Source organism: Mustela erminea, chromosome 7 (genome assembly GCF_009829155.1).
Source record: "Mustela erminea isolate mMusErm1 chromosome 7, mMusErm1.Pri, whole genome shotgun sequence".
Classification (NCBI taxonomy): domain Eukaryota; kingdom Metazoa; phylum Chordata; class Mammalia; order Carnivora; family Mustelidae; genus Mustela; species Mustela erminea.
Window position 1 is genome coordinate 7715413 of NC_045620.1, and position 20530 is coordinate 7735942.

The 20530-nt window shown below is 47.0% G+C and overlaps 1 protein-coding gene across 2 annotated transcripts; it reads right to left on the bottom strand.

Moving 5' to 3' along the window:
• Window positions 1-8681: 8681 nt before the first annotated feature.
• PFDN4 (prefoldin subunit 4) lies at window positions 8682-19971 on the bottom strand. 2 transcript variants are annotated; one of them, XM_032350294.1, is made up of 5 exons: window positions 19816-19958; window positions 13824-13931; window positions 12467-12607; window positions 9175-9301; window positions 8682-8811 (listed from the first exon to the last, which is right to left on the bottom strand). In XM_032350294.1, exons 1-5 carry the CDS (start codon window positions 19837-19839, stop codon window positions 8741-8743), a joined length of 471 nt encoding a protein of 156 aa, XP_032206185.1. In that variant the 5' UTR covers window positions 19840-19958; the 3' UTR covers window positions 8682-8740. The 2 variants fall into 2 exon arrangements, with proteins under 2 accessions (XP_032206185.1, XP_032206187.1); XM_032350296.1 differs by lacking the exons at window positions 8682-8811; window positions 9175-9301 and adding an exon at window positions 9308-9864 and having other exon boundaries at window positions 19816-19971.
• Window positions 19972-20530: the final 559 nt, after the last annotated feature.

Below are 20530 nucleotides of genomic sequence, written 5' to 3' on the forward strand. Positions count from 1 at the left end.
AAAATATATATAAAAAATATATATATTTTTTTTAAAGATTTTTTATTTATTTATTTGACAGAGAGAAATCACAAGTAGACGGAGAGGCAGGCAGAGAGAGAGAGAGAGAGGGAAGCAGGCTCCCTGATGAGCAGAGAGCCCGATGCGGGACTCGATCCCAGGACCCTGAGATCATGACCTGAGCCGAAGGCAGCGGCTTAACCCACTGAGCCACCCAGGCGCCCCTAAAAATATATTTTTATATATATATAAAATATATATTTATATACTTATAATATAAAATATACTTTGTTATATTTGCCTTATGGAGGAAGGTGCTCAGGAAGGCAAAAGTGCTCAGGGCCCAGGAAAGCCGTAACAGAATGCGGCATTCAAGCTAACTATGAAAGTCACTCAGAATCAAGCCACGCAATAGAATTTGCAGTCAAACTGTGCAAATGTGATGCTGCTTAGTTATATGGCCTCGAGCAACATCTTTGAGCCTTCACTTTCTTCTAAGACTAATCCCCATAGACAATAGTTACCGAGATCTTACCATGTCCCAGGCCTGGTGGGGAATGTTTTGCGTGGCTTATCTCCTGCCGTCTCTTGGCACAGCAGCCCTGGGCAGTGGTTCTTGTGATCTGGGCAGTGTGATCAACCTATCCAGACACAAGGAGGTCATGAGAACCGGGAGGGGACCTTGCTCTGCCCTTACCAGCAGTATGGCCTTGGACAAGGAAGGATCAAACTGACTTTGTCATCTGACCAATGGGGATCACAACAGAATCAGGCATTGGGTTTGAGGACGGTGTGTTAGGGCATGTCAAGCACTTTCCATAGTGTCTGTGCTCGAGTACAAGCTCCATGCGTGGTAACTATTACTATCTTTCCCTAGAAGGTGAACTTCCCTTAGCCTCCACTATTTCTGAACTTCTTACATGTGGAATCATACAGAATATCCTCTTTTGGGTCTAGCCTCTTGCACTTCACATTATATCTCTGAGATTCATAAAACTTTTTTTTTGGCATTTCCTAGTAATTTGTTCTTTTTTACTGCTGTATGCTATTCCATTGCATCTGTTCCCTTGTTGATGGAAATCAGGTTGTTTTCAGGTCTTGGCTATTAAGAATGCAGTTACTGTGAGTATTCTTGAATATGACTTTTGATTGACACAAATTTCATGTCTGTTGGATACCTCCCTAGGATCGGAGTTGCTGGCTTATAAACATCATCCTACCATCCTGGTAGGCAGGGGCTGGCAATATAAGAGAGAACAATCCATCCATATGGCCCCTGACTTCAGCCTAATAAGGAAGATACGACAAGAACTATAAATGGGATAGCTGAACATGCCAGAAGGACCAGTTGTGAGAGCGAGGGGGAGGGAAGCTGATCTAGGAAGGGCACAGGTAGGTCCTACAACCAAAGGGATCATGATGAACTTGGGGAATTGGAATAAAGGCAGTCTGGTTAGTGCAAAGAGGAAAGTGGAAATGGAGAGCTTGACAGAATTCAAACCAAACGGGCCACATGCTGTGTTTTCCACTAATCTCACAAAGGAGGGGACTTTAATCCTTAGAAGGGAAGGAAGAGTCCTGGGAAGAGACTGGTCTAATCAGATTTGTAGTCTGAAAACATTTGCCTGGATTAAAGGAAGTGTGTGTAAACAAGAGAGGAGGCAGGAGACTCATTAGGAGACATGAGCCCTAGTCCTAATGACAATCGTGTGGGCCAATGCTCGGAGAGAAGGAGCTGGAGAGATGTGGACCATGGCAAGAGCCATCTTGTGTACCAGCTTCACCGTGTTCGGTGTTGGTTTAATTACAGCACATTTGCCACTGGTCAGCACCTGCCGTCCGGACTTCATCAGTTTGAGCTGGATGACTTAAAACAATAATTAGTAGATTCTTAATGAGATCCAAGTCCTCTTCAGGCCAGTTATTTTCCACCGCAACCACATTCAGAGGAGGATTCAGTTCAGTTTCACAGCACGTTTGCTCGTCCACTTCTGCATTATCCTGGGTTTTATGGACATCTATCTGGCCAACTCTAGCAATGATTCTAACATCACTCCCAACTGAAGCATGATTAGGAATGTCAGAGATATTATTACAAGACGAATTGGGGTATGACTAGTGTTCATTGTCTCTTTCCAACAGAAACGACCCTTCCCAGGTCCCCAGCATTATTGTACACAGCAGTATAGAAAGCCAAATTCAAGATTCCAGATGTTCTGTGGGCACAACCAGAGGCCTCCCCTCATCTCACGGGATCAAACTGAGATGTGCTCCCAGTAGGAGGGGTCTTTTAAGGGGGCTCCTGGATCAAGGCCATCACTGCTCTGCTCCTTAACTCCCACCGGTTTCTAATGGATCTGAGGTTACTATGGCCTCTCCTTAGATCCAGGGAAATTGCTAGAAGATTCCACACTTGCCCATTAGTATAGCAGTGGGGTGGTTGGGTGCACAGATGCGAAACCCCAGTGCTCGAATTTGAGTCTTGGCTCCTCTCCATAAGGACTGTGGAAGCTTGAGCAGGACCCTTAATTTCTCTGGGCCCCATTTCCTCATCTGTAAAATAGAGATGGTGATAATGATAGCATTGTTCCTTCCAGAGTTATAAAGACTAGATTAATTCATGGAGATACAGTGCTCAGGCCGTGCCTGGCTGTCTGAACGTTGGCGGGTTATTACCAGCCTCTCTGATTTACTTCCCTTGGATGGAGCTAGTTAACCGTTGAGCTGCTGCAGGAACTGGCCATGTGAATTCTGCTCTTCATGTGCTCTGAAGCAGGCATTGAAGTTAACATCTACCACATTGCTCAAAGCTAGTGCCCACTGGGGGACATTTTTGCAGTGTTAATCCTCTGAAAACATTGTTTTTCTCCTGAGAAACTGACATATACCACTCATTCTAATGTGGTATTACTAATTTTTTCTGTCTTTGCCTTTGCTACCCATAAACTCAGAACATGATAATGTAACATGTGGATTCAGTGGCCAATTTATTTCCTTTCCCCTTTTTCAACCAACATCCCTTCTTTGTCTTTTTCTATCCTGGGAATGTCATATTTCTGTTCCATCCATACACACTATACATTTGTGTGCGTATTTGAGCTTTCTGAAATTGTGTTCCGTAGCTGAAAAGACACAAATGAACTCACAAAACAAAATACGTCTCAGAAGTACACCGAGCGCGTTCATTAACAGCCCGTTTGCAAAGGAAGCTGTGAGGCGGGAGCGAGTTTAATCTCCACATCAGTACGATACGGGGTGATGACAAAACCTACTTTAAAGGGTTATTAGAGGACAGGAAAGGATGAATCCATAAAAAGCATTTAGAACCATGGCAGCAAACTGTAAGCACTCGGTGGTAGTCCTTGGTGTCACAGTCCCTGGAATGATGCGTAGACATCACGATGGACGCTCTCCCAGACAACGGGTTCCTGGGAAGCACCTAACACAAACAAGCCCTAGACGGTTCCCCAGAATTTTTACACCAAACCTTCCAGCCAGCTTCTAAATTTTGTCCAGTGTGTGTGTGTGTGTGTGTGTGTGTGCGCGCGCGCACAATCTCTATTAAGGCTTGTGCTTTGGACTGTTGCGGTTCTCCTGCTTTCCGATGTGGAGACTCACATGCTCTATGTCAAACGACACAGAACAATGTTGAAAGTGATGCAGTGAAATACTAGCATCGACCTCACAACAGGCATGCGTCTCCAGGTCGGATCTGTGCCATAACTCACAGGACTTCCTAGACGCATGCTGCCACCCAAGGAGCTCACGCATGGACAAGGATCCACGCTGAATGTGACACTGCGGGCCCACAGACCAGCTTCCTGCTTTGCCTCCCCCCTTTCATCTTCATCCCCCTTCCCAGTCAGTCACTGTTCTGAATCTGCATGTTTTCTATCATTTCTCAAGGGAGGGTGTTGTAAATGGTACATCTAATGTTGAGTCTTTCTGGTATGCTGCTTGTCAGAGCACGGTGGCATCAGCGACCCTTCCCACGCTGTGTTCCACCATCATATTTTTTTTTTTTAGATTTTTATCTATTTATTTGACAGAGAGACACAGCAAGAGAAGGAACACAAGCAAGAGGAGTAGGAGAGGGGGAAGTAGGCTTCCCACTGAGCAGGCAGCCCAATGTGGGGCTTGATCCCCAAACCCTGGGATCATGACCTAAGCCGAAGGCAGATGCTTAACAACTGGGCCACCCAGGTGCCCCTGTGATCCGCCGTCTTGTCCCTGCCTTTTTCTCATCACTTTCTCTCTCCGATTCCTCCCTATCCACTCCTACGGGCACTCATACATCCCCTGATCTCAAAAACAGAAAACAAACCCCAAAAAGGCCCTCCCATCTACACTGCAAAGGCATTCCCTCCACTCTTAACTTTCTTGTGAAAATATTCTTCACTTCTGTCTCCAAATCTCACGTCGCCCACTGCGTAATTTTTTATACTCTGTATAATTTTTTATAATCTGTTCGCCACCAGCAACACGACCCCGAAGCTAACCTCCACCCCTCAGCTGGATGGGGCAATCTCCTGGAATGCTTCCATATCTTGTTACTCTCCCATCCTTAGGATTGTGCACCCGAGCCTTCTCGGCGGTACTCAGTCTCCTTCTCCGACCCCCAGATGGACTGAATTGCTTGGGCCAGGCTCGGTCTTTAGCTGAGTCAGAATCACCGGGAGAGCTTGTTAAAACACTGAGCTCCACAAAAAAAAAAAAAACATCAATTTTTATCCCACACCGTCACACCTGATTGGGAAAATCTTGTTTTCAGGGTTGAGTTCTGTGAAAAATGTTGCATCCTAACATTTCCAGGATCCTGCCCTCCCCTCGGGGTCTCTCATCACAACTGAAGCCCCTGCCCCTTGGCCTGTCCTTTTCCTCACACCTGCGTTCTTTCCTAAGTCTCCTGTCACGGTGGGGCGACCTGAGCCGTCACATGCGCAGCCCCTGCCGTGGCAGGAAGCCTGCTGGAAAAGCAGATTCTCAGCCCCCAACCCCAACCCACTGGCCCCAAACCTGCATCTTAATAAAACCCCCAGGGATATGTATGTGCCTGAAATGTTAAGAAGCACGTGTCTCTGGGATGAGAATGATCCCCTCCAGTTCTGCTTGGAGTGGAGACCGTCCCAGGCTCACAAGGGAGCTGGGAAGCGGGGACACCAATGCAGATTCCTGCCCCAGAGCCCCGTTCCCTTCGGAGCCCCCAGGGGGCAGGGTGGGTGCTGCCCTGGGGCCGGCGGCGAGTTGGGGACCGGGGCTGGCCACAAACATTCTCCAGGGGACTCAGGGCTGATCTCACTGCCTGGAGATTCCAGAGCCCACTCTGACTCCCTAGGCTTGGACCTCGGCTTTTCTGTCTTCTCAGCCCTAATGGTTTGCCACCAAATGGGGGCAGCTCTCCTGCGGACAACCGCGCGGCCAGTTTCCCACTCCTCTTGTCGGGAAAGTAGAGGAGCGTTTCCACCCACCTTTCCCGGAGCCGCCGCCGGCCCACCTCCGCGTGGACGCCGTCCTGGCAAAAGCCGATTCCTGCCCCTCTCTCGGCCTCCCTTCCTTCCCGTCCTTCCGCCGCGCCAACCAGACGCCTCCGCGGCCCTGGCTGTAACCACACCGGCGGCTGCCAGAGCTCACGGGGCCCAGCGGACAGGTGCCGCCAGGTCCTGTAAACGAGGGGAGCGCGCAGGCCCCACCAGAGCGAGCCTGCTGGGCCTGCTGGGCCTGCTGGGCCTGCTGGGGGAGCAGCTGAAGCCTGCCCTTTGGAAATGCGGTCCGGACGTTGCCAGACTCATTTTTTTTTTTTTTGTATGAGAGCTCCTACTTTCCTTGTGGCAAGAAATTTTTCACAACTTTTTTCAACTATGAGAGCCGATGTAAACCTGTCACCAGCTGTACCTGGCCTGTGCTCAGGAGCTGATTCTTTGACCTTGCCCTCCGCCGTGCCCTGGTCTCTCCCCACCAGCCTGCTCCCACCTCCTGCTCCCCGCTCCCTGTGCACCAGAGCGAGTGTAGTTTCTGGAATCCCTCCTTCCCTCACTTTGTGACGAAACCCACCCGCTAACCGCCAAATTACTCTAAAATACCGCTCTAATCATGTAGCTCACTTTCTATTCAAAGCCCTTGAGAGACTCCCCGTGGCCCCCAGCTGTCAAATCATCTCCATCCGCATCGCCTTCCCCTCCGACCTCCCCGTGAGCCTGCTTTTGACTAGAGCTCCTAAGACTTGGACAAGCCTGGTGGGGATTGTGGAGATGGGAAGAAATGGACAGGCTTGAGATGTATTTAAAAATTAAAGTCATGGGGCGCCTGGGTGGCTCAATGGGTTAAAGCCTCTGCCTTCGGCTCGGGTCATGATCCCAGGGTTCTGGGATCGAGCCCCGAGTCTGGCTCTCTGCTCAGCAGGGAACCTGCTTCCCCCTCTCTCTCTGTCTGCCTACTTGTGATCTCTGTCAAATAAATAAATAAATAAATAAAATCTTTAAAAAAATAAGTAAAATAAAATAAAATTAGTGATTGATGATTGTATATAAAAATCAGAATTCTAGGGGCACCTGGATGGCTCAGTCTGTGAGGTGCCTGACTTTTGTTTCTGGCTCAGGTCATGATCTCAGGGGGGTGAGATCAAGTCCCATATCCAGCTCAATGCCCAGCAGAGACTGCTAGAGATATCCCTCTCTCCCTCTCCCTCTGCCCCCTATTCCCACTCACACACTTGTTCTCCATCTCTCTTTAAATAAATAAAATCTTAAAAAAAAAAAAAATCCTGTCAAATTCCTGTCAAAAAGTTAGCGGTGACAAATCCAGACCAAACTTCTATGTGGCAACTACCGGCTCGAGTTGAGTGTCAGCTGCCTCTTCAGACGCTGGGCATGCCCTTTGCAAATCTTCATCCAGACCTACTAACCAACACAAGGCTTATGGGAATGAAATATTCCTGTTGTCCTAGAACTCCACAGGTAACTACAGAAAACAAGGTATAAAGTTAGCAGCAATACATAAGCATCTCGTCTGTCCCTCACCCATACCCTCGGATGTTTCCTTGTATTATTAGGCTCACTGGCTCACGCGTTCACAAAATGTGAAGTACCCACCAGTTACATAATTCAGTTTCTGGCACGTAAACAAGACAAGACTTCACTGTTACAATTTCCAAATGACTCAGCTCTAGCCATCCTCCTGTGCTGGATCTTCCATTGGCCTTCCAGATGCATCCACATAGCACCCCTCTCCAGCTCGGAAACAGACCGACTTTAATTAACTGCATCTGGATTCCAGTTGGGCTTGGCCAATGGTGGGCACCAGCTGGGTTTTGGAGGGACAATGAGGCTGGCGGTCTCGTCTCCCAGACCTGTCCCCACAGGGTTGTGGTAGGGGCTGGCTGGGTCCTGCTTCAAACGAAGGCAGCCCTTTCCTGAGTTCCAGAGGGAAGGCAGTGGCTGCTCCCTCCTCAGCCTCCGAGGGTACACAGCCCTCCTTGTGGTTGCCTGCACCTCTGGAGTCTTGGTGAGAGTTCCCTCCAACTCTAATCGGAGGGTCTACCTATCTCCTGCCGTAACCTGATGGTGTATGCCTCTAGTCTCTCCTGTGAGCAGTAACCAAATGTGCGCAGGAAAATATATCCTCGTAAGAATCATTTTCTACAATCTGAGTATCAGTATTTGGGAACATTCAGAAGCAGCAATTTAGAAGTTTGCTTTTATGTCTTTAAGAATTTTAGAGTTACATATTTTCTCTTTAAGCCGGAATCGCTTCTAAGTATTTAACCAAAATATGACACGCAATGTTTAACCTTGAAGGTTAAAAAGTGACCTAAAATTATGTATACCTAGTATCTAAAATTATGTATACCTAATCCTAGAAATAGCCCATTTTTTATTATGAGCCTTCCATTTGGTCTTTTGGTGTATTAGTGCCATCTGCTGGAACATTAAGAAAATTAGGTTGTTCCAAATCCCAAAACAGGTAGGGGTACAGGGCAGAGAGGGGAAAATAGTAGAGGGGTAAATGTACTCTTTAAATATGTAGTTGCTTAGGGCACCTGGGTGGCTCAGTGGGTTAAAGCCTCTGCCTTCGGCTCAGGTCATGATCCCAGAGTCCTGGGATCGAGCCCCGCATCGGCTCTCTGCTCTGAGGGGTGCCTGCTTCCTTCTCTCTCTCTCTGCCTGCCTCTCTGCCCACTTGTGATGTCTGTCTAATAAATAGATAAAATCTTTAAAAAAAAAAATATGTAGTTACTTAACTTCCACATCATTATCAGTATAAACCCCAGTTAACTACAAAGCTCTACAATGAAGTTTAAAAATTAGAATAAAGAAAACCCTACATGTTTCTTGCTCTTGATATTTCTTGGTTTCTAAAATATTCCGCCATTCTGCTCTATGTATGAAACTCAACACGCCCCAACATGTCTCAACACTGCCTGGTTCTTTTACCACGACCCAGGACACTGATGTATATGCAAGAGGCACATGCAATATGTCTAGATATAACATGCATTACGTATATACAAATGCAACGTGTACTTATTTTTAGCATCTCACAGTTTTGGTGGTAGAGTGAGGAGACAGATGCAGGATGGGGTCTTTTGTTTCTTTTTCATTTATTTGACAGACAGATCACAAGTAGGCAGAGAGGCAGGCAGAGAGAGACAGGAGGAGGAGGCAGCTCCCTGCTGAGCAGAGAGCCCGATGCAGGACTCGATCCCAGGACCCTGAGATCATGACCTGAGCCGAAGGCAGAGGCTTTAACCACTGAGCCACCCAGGAGCCCCGGATGGGGTCTTTCTAAAGTGCTTTCGCCACCTCCAAACAGCAACTGGAAGAGACATATATGGACAGTATGACCCAACCGTTCAGAGTTCTCATAAAAACTGCCACATGTATTCTAAATAATATAGAAACATAAAAGGTTGCTTAACCGATTTTAATAACATGACATAAAGCCCCTACACTTGATAGAATCGTTATGCAAAATACATAGATGAATACTGTCTTCTCTTAAAAATATAAAATAAATAAGCAAGACATGTGAAAATAGGCAAGTTTCCATTAAATAAATGAAAATTTTAAAAAAAGAAACTTTTGCTTTCCATATCATTTGAAGAAGGGAAATTATCATTTTAAACAATATTCAAGTTTATTAAACAAATTAAAAAAAAAGTATTATAAAATGTTTAACTGTCATCAGCTTCGAGGTTTATGTTGCTCCCAAATTTTGCATATAACTGAACTTTCAGATCCGCTAACACTCGCTGAATTGATTCCACTCTGGCTTCTAAGGCGTCGATTTCTTCTTGCAAATTTTTCTGGGGGAAAAAAATTGTTTAAATTAATTCTATTCAGTGCATGGTTTCTGAGCATCTGGGGATTAAATAATATTTGGGAAGAATTTTAGGTCAAACTTTCTAAACTTGGGACAGGCGGCTAAATAACAGCGATCATTAAATCTAAACCATGGCCATTTTTAATTCATGATTTATACTTGCTTATTATAGAATAAATCAAGCCCATCGGTTTTTGCTGATTTATAAAACAAAATGGGTAAGAGAAAATTAATTCCTAAATCATTACACCCTAATAAAGAAAGAACTTCTATACAAACTCTCCGGTAAACAGTTTTATCACAGGCCTGGCTTCTAACAACTTCTTCCAACTTCCCACAAAAATAACTACAAAACTAGAAGAAACAATAAAAACTCACACGGCCACCAATAATTAAGAATAACAACTTACAGTCAGAATCTGGGAGAAATTTTCACAACCGGGAGGTCCCTGGAACTACTCTGAGAGGGAATGCTAACAAGGGCCTCGTCTGGGACTCAGAGCAGCGCTGCCCACGTGAAATGCAGGGAACGTCAGAAGTTCCTTCCTGGCCAAGATCAGAAAAAGGATTTCTTGGGATGCCCGGCTGGCTCAGTTGGCTAAGCGTCTGCCTTCCGCACAGGTCATGATCTCAGGGTCCTGGGATGGAGTCCCACATTGGGCTCCTTGCTCAACGGGCGCCTGTTTCCCCCTCTGCCTGCTGCTTCCCCTCTCACACACAAATAAGTAAATAAAATCTTAGGAAAAAAAAAAAAAAAGAAAAGAATAGAAGAAGAATTTCTCCTAAACATGACCAAAAAAACCCGAAGTTGCACAAACGGCATATCCATCAATATCAGGAAGAAGGCAAGAATGCCTAGCACTGACAGTGTTACTCTTAGAAATCTGGCTGTCGAATCTCAAAAGTATGGCCCCCAGATTACTTGGAAACTCGTTAGAAACACAAATTCTGGGGCTGCACTCCAGGCCTCCTGATTTGGAAATTCCTGGGATGTCAGTGATTGGAATTTTCAACAAGCCCTCCGGGGAACTGTGATGCATGCTAAAGGCTTGAGAACCACAGCCTTAAGAAACAGAAATAAGACGTACGACTATTAGAAAGGAGATAAAACTTCTTCAGTTCATGAGTGAAATTACAGCATGCCATGAAAATGATCTTAAAAGCACAAGTCCTATCAGGTATCACTCATTTCGTCAAAGCTCCTGAAAGGCTCCTCTTCGCCTTAGGGCTGGGTGAGCAAATACTGCGGCCCACGGGCCAGCCCTAGCCTGATGCTTGTCCGTGCAGTCTTCCCGGAACCCAGCCACGGACATGCGTTCACACGTCCTGCTTTCATGGCGATTGTGACCGAGACGGCGGGGGGGGGGGGGGGGGGGGTGTCCCAGAGCCAGAGACACCTGCTGTCTGGTCTGACAGAGAGCGCTTGCTGACCCCTGCAAAAGTCATCCATGTATCAACTCAACTGAGTTCTTCAAGATGGGGCCATACTTTCAGATGCTCCCAAATCTGCAGCAAATTAGACCTTCACTTAGTTGTGTTTGTGTGCCATGATCTTTTTACGACTATTTACACACGACCATCCCGCATCAGCCTGGAACACCCTGCCCCCCACGCATGCACCGGTGCCGGCAAGCACCCTCTTGCTGTAGCGTCGACTCCTTCCTGGGGAGCCCCTCCTGCCCACGTGTACTCCTCCGCTCTATGTCCTTCCGCACCTCTAGGCCCAACCACCTTCCGTCCATTGCTAGTCATGCTTGCTGAAGTTCCTCTTGGCAATTACACCATCTACTCCCTGCAAGCTGGCACCAGGCCTATTTCGTTGTCCTCCCCGTACCCTGGCTCATGGCAGACCCTGACAGAGTAAGCACTCAACAAATACTTCTGGAATGAAGGAGCGAATGAATAAAGGTTCACTAGCTGTGGCAGGGGGGGAACCGGAGGGCGGCATGTCCACAGTTGCGACAAAAACCATAAACCAGCTTGAAATACTTCCCACAAGATAAAAACAACAAAAATTTTAAAAAATTTAACACAGGTTAAAAAAAGAACAAAATTATAAAATTTTACTGTGGAAGAAAAGATTTCAACACAAGGGGAAGCACCAATGTTTCTGCATAGAAAGATTTAGGAGTAAAATTGTTAGTTCTTCCCACAGTTTATTAAAGATAGGTTTAATGCAGATGAATTTTTGCTTTCTATGACATTTGAAGAAGGAAGACTAACACTTTAAGTAATATCCAGATTAATTAAGCAAACTGCAAAAGAATCAGAAAATGTTTGATTGCCATCAGCTTCTCATGCACAATGTGACTGCTCCTTTCATAGACAGTTGAGGGCGTGTGAATTGGAAACTAATTTCACAGCATCCCTCAAATGCCTCAGATGTCGTCAATAAACCCATACTCTGACCCAATAATGACACCTGTCTGATTATTTCCTTAAAAGAATGTCCTAAATGTGAAAAAGACTCGGGTGTAAGAATGCTCACTGCAACGTTCCTGTAGGAAGATACTGGAAACAAATTCATGTTAACAGGAGGGCAGTGAACAGAACTGGTGTCCACCAGCATGACCTTTAACGATTGTCAAAAATGCTGTTTTTAAAGCATGTGTTCTTGGCCCAGAGCAGGCCCCGATACGGATTTGCTGGGCAAATGAACATTAAATAGAACGAGAAAGTACTTCTGGTGGGAGGCTAACTGACCAAAATGTGAAGCAAATCCACAGAGAAAAGAGAAGGTGAAAACATAAAAGAGCCAATGAGAATGTTCACTATGGATGATTACCTTGGGTAATAGGATTACAGGTGATTTTCCTTTTCTCCCTTATAATATTCTATAGTTTCCGCATAGTTAGAGCATGGGGTCTGCAATCAAAAGGCCTCTCCCTCTGTGTCACCCTGGTAAGTCCCCGGACCTTTCTGAGCTTCTACCCCTCAATTCTAAATTGGGACCAACGGTCCATGTCTCACAGAGCCCTTGTCAGGATTAAAAAAGATCATGCCTGCAAGGCTTTCCACACCACACCTGGGATGTCGTAAAAACCCACGGAGTAGTAGTACGTCGCACACATTACTACACTTGGAATTAGCCGGTTCTGTATAAAATGCACACCCTAATGGGAGTGTGAGCCTCCCTCACCCAGCATACCTTTGCTTCTTCTAACATTTCCTGTGTTTCTTCTTGAGAATGGCTAATGAAAACATCACCAATTTGATACGGTATCATTAAACAATCATCATCTGCAAGCATGATGTCCTCACAAGCATCTTCCAAATTCTGGAGTTGTTTCTAGAAACACAAAACAAACGGCAATGAAAAGCACACTCAAAACTCCCTGTTAGAGGCAAGAAGCCAATTTTTTTTATTATTTTTATTAACCTAAGGTATTGTTTGCCCCAGGGGTATAGGTCTATGAATCATCAGGCTTACGCATCTCGCCGCACTCACCACAGTACATACCCTCCCCGAAGTCCATCACCCAGCCACCCTCTCCCTACTCCCCAAGCCCCCAGCAACCCTCAGTTTGTTCTGTGAGAATAAGAGTCTCTTACGGTTTGTCTCCCTCCCGATCCCACCTTGTTTCTTTTTTTTCCAAGAAGCCAATTTAATCTGGGGACACTACTTCTGAAAGACCCTTTTGCAAAGTACCATCACACTAGCGTTAAGACTTTTTTACATTTCTAGATGGCGTTTCCTAAGGAAGCGCTCAAGAGCTAACTCATTGTCCTCAAGCTACTTCCAGACTGCTACGAGCACCTGTGGGGGACAGCAGGCCACTCAAAATGTCCTTCTCCCCTAACGGTTGCCACTTGGTGCATTCTGCCTTCCTAGGGTAGAACAGAAACAGAGCAAATCGCCATTTCTCAGCCTTGTCAGATGAGAGGCTGAAAGCGGCTAGGAACATAAATCCCACCCACCAACCGCACTTGAACTGGACCTCAGCTCAGGGAGTCACACGAGGCGAGGCTGGGCACACAGGCCTGATGTGCGAGGCGGCCCCTACTGGAGGTGCAGCAGACTCTGAGATCCCTGGAAACGGCAGCAGGTCCATCGCCAGCCCCTTTCTTGGAGATGCAGTTCTGGGACCTGCTCCCGGAGCCCCAGCCCAGGCCCACCCCCTCAACAAGCTCTAAGTTCTCACACAGCCCTTCAACAAGGTCTTCTTTCTTTAACTAACTGGACTGGATAACATCATCTGCAACAAAGAGCCCAGACAAACAGAATCACATACTACTGAATTCAGTTTTAAAAAGCTCTAGTATGGGCCAAATGGGTAGCCCAGTCCATTAAGCCTCTGACTCTTGATTTCAGCTCAAGTTTTGATCCTGGGTTTGTGGGATCGAAACCCACATCGGGCTCCATGCTGGGCATAGAGCCCGCTTAGGATTCTCGCTCTCCCGCTCCCTCTGACCCCCAACATCCCATTTGCAAGCTCTCTCTGTCAAAAAAATCTATAGTATAAAGACCTTTCCTTTTTCTTAAATAAGATGCACTTCTTTAGTACCTTTTTAACTTCTATTTCCTCCTTCAGCTCTGTGATTCTACTCGTGTTCCGTGCAAATTTGTTTATCTTTTGTTGATCTTCAAAAGTAACGTTGACATCTTCTGCAGCCTGAAAAAACATTTTAATTTTTTGCAGAATTAATTTTACTGGAGAAGTTATAGGTAAGCTTTTTCTCTGAAATAACTCAATAAACTATTTGCCCTTATACTATAGTCAAGAATCACAACAGGCACAGAAAATCACAAACAGAGGCTTTGTAAGTTTTTGCCCCACAAGCTCAAGATTTGTTCCTACATCTGCCACCTCTTCTGATAGTCTATGGAAAATGCCTAAGCTACAAAAACATTTCAAATATAAACAATTAAGTCCTGAACCCTATCAGCCAACTTTAGCCTAGAGCAGAATTTCTTGAGTTAGAACATTCTTTCATCAAGATAACCCAGGGAGCAAAAATGACGTGGTAGTGATTTCTGGTAAAGGTTTCATACTAGTTTCTGCTTAGAGTTAAAACCTGCATGAGCTTATTGAAGCCATCAGAAATCCGACAGTTTCTAATGTTTAACACAAATGATATACTGGCTAGAGGGTTGTTAACGCATTTCAGTGGCTATATTCCATACATGATAAAAATTATATTTCTTTAATGTAGAACTTGTTACATGTCTTCATAGAAGAATAAGGATAGTATACCTAAGAATATATATAGTATACACAATATACAATTAAAGGATTGAAATCAAATGTTTAGAAATTTTAGTGCTTAAATGTGTAAATTAGAGTACTTAGATGACATACGGTATCTATAAAATCATAAAATAAAATTTACTGAGCTCTTATTATATATCAAGACCTTTCTAAGCACTTATCATCACTGTTACTCCTCTAATAAATCTTAGTAAGTAGGATCATTAGGAAGTAGCACCATTTTACAGATGGAGAAAGTGCAGCACAGAGAGGGTAAAGAATTTCCCCAAAGTCACACAGCCAGTAAGTGGTGGAATTCGATGTCCACCCAGGTAACCTGACACAGGAGACCAGACAGGTCCACTAGCTCTTAGACACTGAAGGTGAGAATGCATGTGGGCACACAATCACACATATTTGTAAGAGTCAGCAGGAAATCCTTGGCTTTCATCAGTCTCAAAGGGGGACCGTATACTTAAAAAAAAAAAAAAAAAAAAATTAAATACCAGATTCTCCTTAGAGTTTCCCCTCGTTTCTAAAATAAGAACAAGAACACTTGATTATAATGTAAAGGAGAAAAGAGAAGCTTCAACAATGACTATTTTTGCTCTTTGCAATGATTTACAACAACCACGCCTCACCCCTTCAACCTGGTCGCCCATGACCAGTCCCGTAAGAGGTGTACACTTCCATTTCTCCGGAGGTTGAAAGGCAACCTGTTGTGTCAAGCAAGACTAGCGCTCGGACAGAACACCCAGCCAGACACCCAGCTCTCAGCCCTCCCCTGACCTGGGCTCTCAACACACAACAAACACTTAGACATGCATCAGGCTCAGCATCGGAGGCCCAGAGGATATCCTGAAAAAAATCCTTCACATCACGATACATATAGTTTTGAATGTTCAACCTTGTGCGTGATCTTTGTGAATCTGGAAATTGGGAAACGCTGCGCTGCATCAGAGAAACCAAAGGCAAGTCCATATTCAGATATCCTGGCATTCTGGTGATTTTGCCTATGTAAGAACTAGCAATTTCTGAAGCAAACAGGGAACGGAGAACTCTAGAGAGTTCCTGCTTGCCTGCAGAGTTTAAATACTGAGGCTCTGAAAACCTAAATATAGATTTATAGAAGCATTTGTCATCCTGAGGCAAAACGGGGTAACTCCCGTGAAAGCAAGTACCAGGAGGCAGGCCCGACACACAACGGAGGCTAATATATTCTTCCTGAATTTGAATTAAATCCTGCTTGATCAGACTCACATACACACGTTTCTGAAAAGGTATGGAGGAATGTGGCCACCTGTTCCTAACTTTCCAAAGCAGGCATTTCCTGTCCTAGCCTCACTGCACAGCACCCCCAGCATGTACTTGGGACCCGGAGTCTGTTTCCTTAACGGTGGTTTTCTCGCTGGGGATTACGGGCTACGGTCGGCGTGTGAAGTCCGTGGCTAACTGCGTGCCACCCAGGGCGGTTCTGTTTAGAGCAGAAAGTGAGAAGTCAGCACCTTCCATGACTAACGCCAGTGGCTTGTTTTCCGCTCACTGTTCTGGAACACTCCTACACGGCGTGAAGCTTCATTTTGGCGGGGAGGGGCTAGTTCTTGGTTTTTTTTTCCCCCAAAGATTTTATTTATTTATTTGACAGACAGAGATCACAAGTAGGCAGAGAAGCAGGCAGAGGGGGAGGAGGAAGCAGGCTCCCCGCCAAGCAGAGAACCTGAGGCAGGGCTGGATCCCAGGAGCCTGGGATCATGCCCTGAGCCAAAGGCAGAGGCTTAACCCACTGGGCCACCCAGGCGCCCCAGTTCTTAACTGCGGATGCGCAGACACTAAGAAGTCCCTTTACCCCCTGAACATGTGTGCAGCCTGGCATGTCTTGTGTGTATGTTACTCTGGCACAGTCTTCACAGTTTTTCTCAGATCCTCAAGGGGATCTACACCCCAAAGGTTAGGGACTCCTGTGTTAAGAGAAGCCAGATGTACTCACGGCTGCTCACAAAGTCACGAGAACTCAAAGAGGAAGGAGGGTTTTGTGTGTGTGTGTGTGTGTGTGTGTGTGTGTGTGTGTGTTTTTCTTTCTTGACGCAGCACAGAGTGGTTGAAACAGTACTGGATTCCCATCCAAGCAAGCAGGAACCTGGACAAATTATTCAATTTTTTGTAGCCAACTCAGGCTTATTACTTGTAAAATGGGGGCGATAGTTCGTCCCACATTGCAGGGGAGATGAAATGAGCACTCGAGGATGAAGTCACCTTTTTCAGTCAACAGGCGCTGGCTGCTTTCTTTCCTGAGCAATGTTTACCAAAAAGTCATTACAGACGAAGAGCAAAGATCTACGAGAAAATTCTGCTAGGCCAGGGAGAAATATAACTGCTCAAGATTCAAAGTGGAAATTAAAATTCCCTGGACCCCGACTGTACCCTTTTCTTCAGACTCAGCATCTTACAGGATTCTAAGAGGAAAGCAAACCACACTCAGTCTTGCCACACTGGGTCTTGGCTATTACCAGCAGAATGTGGACTGACAGCGGAGTCCATCGGTGAATTAAAAGCCTAGAAGGAAATTCAGGCCACTTTCAGTCTGCCTTTATTTTTGTTTTTTGAAGATGTCTGCCAAGTCTCCATGGTATGAAATTCCGCTTTGTATTTTTATTCACTTTTCACGCCCACAGTGCAGTCATTCATTTAACAACTACTTTAACGCCCCCCATACTCCAGAGAGCTGCTGCCACAGGCCAACCTTCACGAAGGCCTGGCAGCGTACATTCTAGAGAAGGCGGCGGGCAAAAGACAAGGTGAAAAAGATGATACACGTGATGAGGAAAGCGAAATAGTATAAGGGTCGCAAGTGTTGGCAGATAAGGAGTGAAGGGGGCTTCCTAGATGGGGGGGGTCAACGACAGCCTCTCCGGGGAGGGACCTTTGTACTCAGGATCAGGGACAGAATCAAACACAGTCCTCTGCTGGCCAGGAACCAATCCTTGGAAAGCAAACCTTTGGCGAGAAGACTGAACCACCTCACCTACACATTCTCACCAGAAAAGCCATGACCCACTGGGACGTAAACGTGTTACAAACGCGAAGTATCCAAATTGCAAACGGTTTTTATTAAACTCACAAGGCTATCCCCATAATTCATGCTCACTCACTGACATGCCTGTTTGCTCCCAGGGCGGGCAGAGGGCCAGAGTGTAAGTGCAGTTAACCCATCAGAAACTGTGCACAGCACTGGAAAACACCTGCAGGAGGCTGGTGCCTCTCTTATGGCAATGTCTTACTAAGATAAGGAAGAAAATTCTCAGGCTCTGGCTGCCACCCACCCCTCAATATGTTCATTTACTATCTTGGCTCAACCTCCCCGGATTCTCCGCCGGTCTGGCCACCCTTTCTTTAAACACCCGGGGTCTCCGTAGGTGATCCTCCCCCTCTCAAATGCCTCCTCCCTTTCCAACGTTCCCTTCCCCTCCTTAGGTCACCATATAGATCACACCTTCTCGTGAAAGCGTTCTCTGGTCACCAAACAGACCTTATACTCCAGCCCTCACGTCAAGAGTCCTTTTTTCATAGTTCTTAGCAAAGCTGGAAATTCTAGTTTTCTGTGTGACTATCGAGTAATGCTTGCCTCTTCCCCAGAACTTTAAGTTCCCCAGCGCTATGAGGATAAGGGGTAGAAGCATTATTATTGCTCACCAGGGCTCATCACCTAAATCTGAAATTGTGCCACGGTACCTGCTCAAGAAGTTGGCCTAGTGAATGAAAATACGTTGGTAATCAAAAGTTTTGCCAAGTCCAAGGTTCAAATCGTGTCTCTACCATTTCCTCAACCTTTCCTTCATCTCTCTGCACTTCTGTTTGTATACCTGTCAAATGGGGTGTGGGGGTTGGGGGGCTGGGGAGCCAACTAGTCCCATCTACTGAATGAAACACCCTCACTCACAAAGGGCCCAATTTAAATACAAAAGAGAGGTGGGGTGAATCTCACCAAGTTTCATACTCATCTGAATCCCCTTAACCCTGAGCCCTACCCCAGGACTCAATAGGAATTTGTAGATGACAGACCAATAATAGCTTGAGCAAATCACCCTGGTTTGCCTGGGGCCAGGAACCCTACAACAGAAGTAGGGGGCTCAAACTATGCAAAGTGCTGAGTAGGAGAGCCACAGAACTGGAAGCTGAAAGCAAGCAAGTCCCTCTGGGCAGGGGGCTCTTTGTCAGACCTGCTGCAAGTTAAAAACACAGGCTCTAGAGTCAGAAAGGATGTGCTCCCTTTAAACCTAACTTTGCCTGTGTACTTCAGTCGTCTCATCTGTAAAGTAAGGATGAAAGCAGTTTCGGGGGGTAAGACCAAAACAGGCACACAACTCTGGCACACAGGAAAAAGAAAAGCCTCGGTTACTCCCAGATGCTGTTAGTCCCTTGCCCCTCCCCCATTTTGCTTTTCTTCTCTCCAGGTATTTTTAAGCACCTGGGCACACCTGCTGAGTTACAAGCTGTCCGCAGGAGTTCGGCCTGCTTGGTAGGATAAAAGGGGGGCTCTGGGAAAAACAAAATTAAAACCTGAGTTTGAACTCCAGCTCTGCTATTAGCTGAGTCATTTTGAGGCCACCAACCGCTCTGTTAAGTTTCTCCATCTGTAAAGTGGGAGGAAACCGCGTCTCTGCGAAGTCGCTGGGAGCCTCAGAGAGGACAAGCAGGCGGCTTCTCGGCCCCGACCCGTCGTCTACCCTCAGTATAGAGTTTCCGTCTGGAAGCGGAGGGACATCGAGGGTGGATGTGGGCGGCTCAGAGCTGGGCACCAGGGCTCCGGGGCCAAATAACCTGGGGATGCTGTGCTCCTTACAGCTGTGTGACCTTGGGCAGGTGACTCCACCTCTCTGGGCCTCCGCTTCCTCATGTGCAAAGCCCGGAGCCAGCAGCACCCCCGCCTGTCGACTTGCGAGGCTAAATGACAAGCCAGGTAAAATGCAGCCCGGGGGACCTTCGGCTTCTCCCACCGCCACGACAGGGCCTGGGCCGCGGGGTCCTCAGGCTCTCCACGGCCGTCTTCAGCACCGCGAGAGGCGACCCAGAGGTCCCCGAGGGTCCCGGCCCGCATGCCCCGCCTCGGCGGGCCGGGGGCCTGAGAAGACGTCCAGGGAGCGGGGCGCGGGGAGGCCTCGCCGCGGGGCCGCCCCGAGGGCCGGCGGCCTCGGCCCCCGGCCCCACGCCGGGCTTCAGAGCCGCACACCCCAGGCAGCCCGCGCCCGGCCGCCGGCTGCCGACCCCCGTCCGCTAGCCGAGCATCCCGCTCCCGGAGCGCCCCACTCACCGCCTTCTTCATGGTGGCCGCCATCTTGGGACTGGACTACGGCGCGCGGCGGGGAGGGCCGCGAGGGCGCGCTCGGGCCCCGGGCCGTCCGTCGCTCCCTGCGGGCCCAGACCGCCCCCCGCGTACGACCCTGTCTCCATACCCCTCCCTACTGCACCTTCGACCCGTGACTCTTACCGGTCGGGACTCACGGAGGAAATATGTCCTGGAAGGACTTGGTACATGCCAATTAAAGGCACAGGCGACGCCCTGTGGGCCGACGGAAAGTGGGGGGTGTGGCGAACCGCCCCAGGTCCCGCGGCGGACAGCAGGGGGCGCCCCGCGCAGGGAGGCGGGGGCCCGAGCGCACGGAAGGGAAGTTCCCTTATCAGTTCCACGAACTTTGTGAGAAATCGGCATAAAAACAAATGCCTTGGCTCTAGGACGTGAGATGTATGTGCCCTGTTAATTCTCGGATAATATAAAGGAGGACGTACTCCTGTTAATTTATTCACCAATGTTATCTGAGTAATTGACCCTATACCCCGACACTTGTGCCTCCCCAATTTTTTCCTTTTCCTCTGTGTGTGTGTGTCTGTCTGTCTATCTGGATTCCTTTACACTCTTAACAAGTACTGAAGACTTCAAAGATCTTCTGTTTGCATAGGTTATATTCATCGATATTTCTCATTTTAAAGAAATTAAAACAGAATTTTAAAAAACATTAATTCACTTA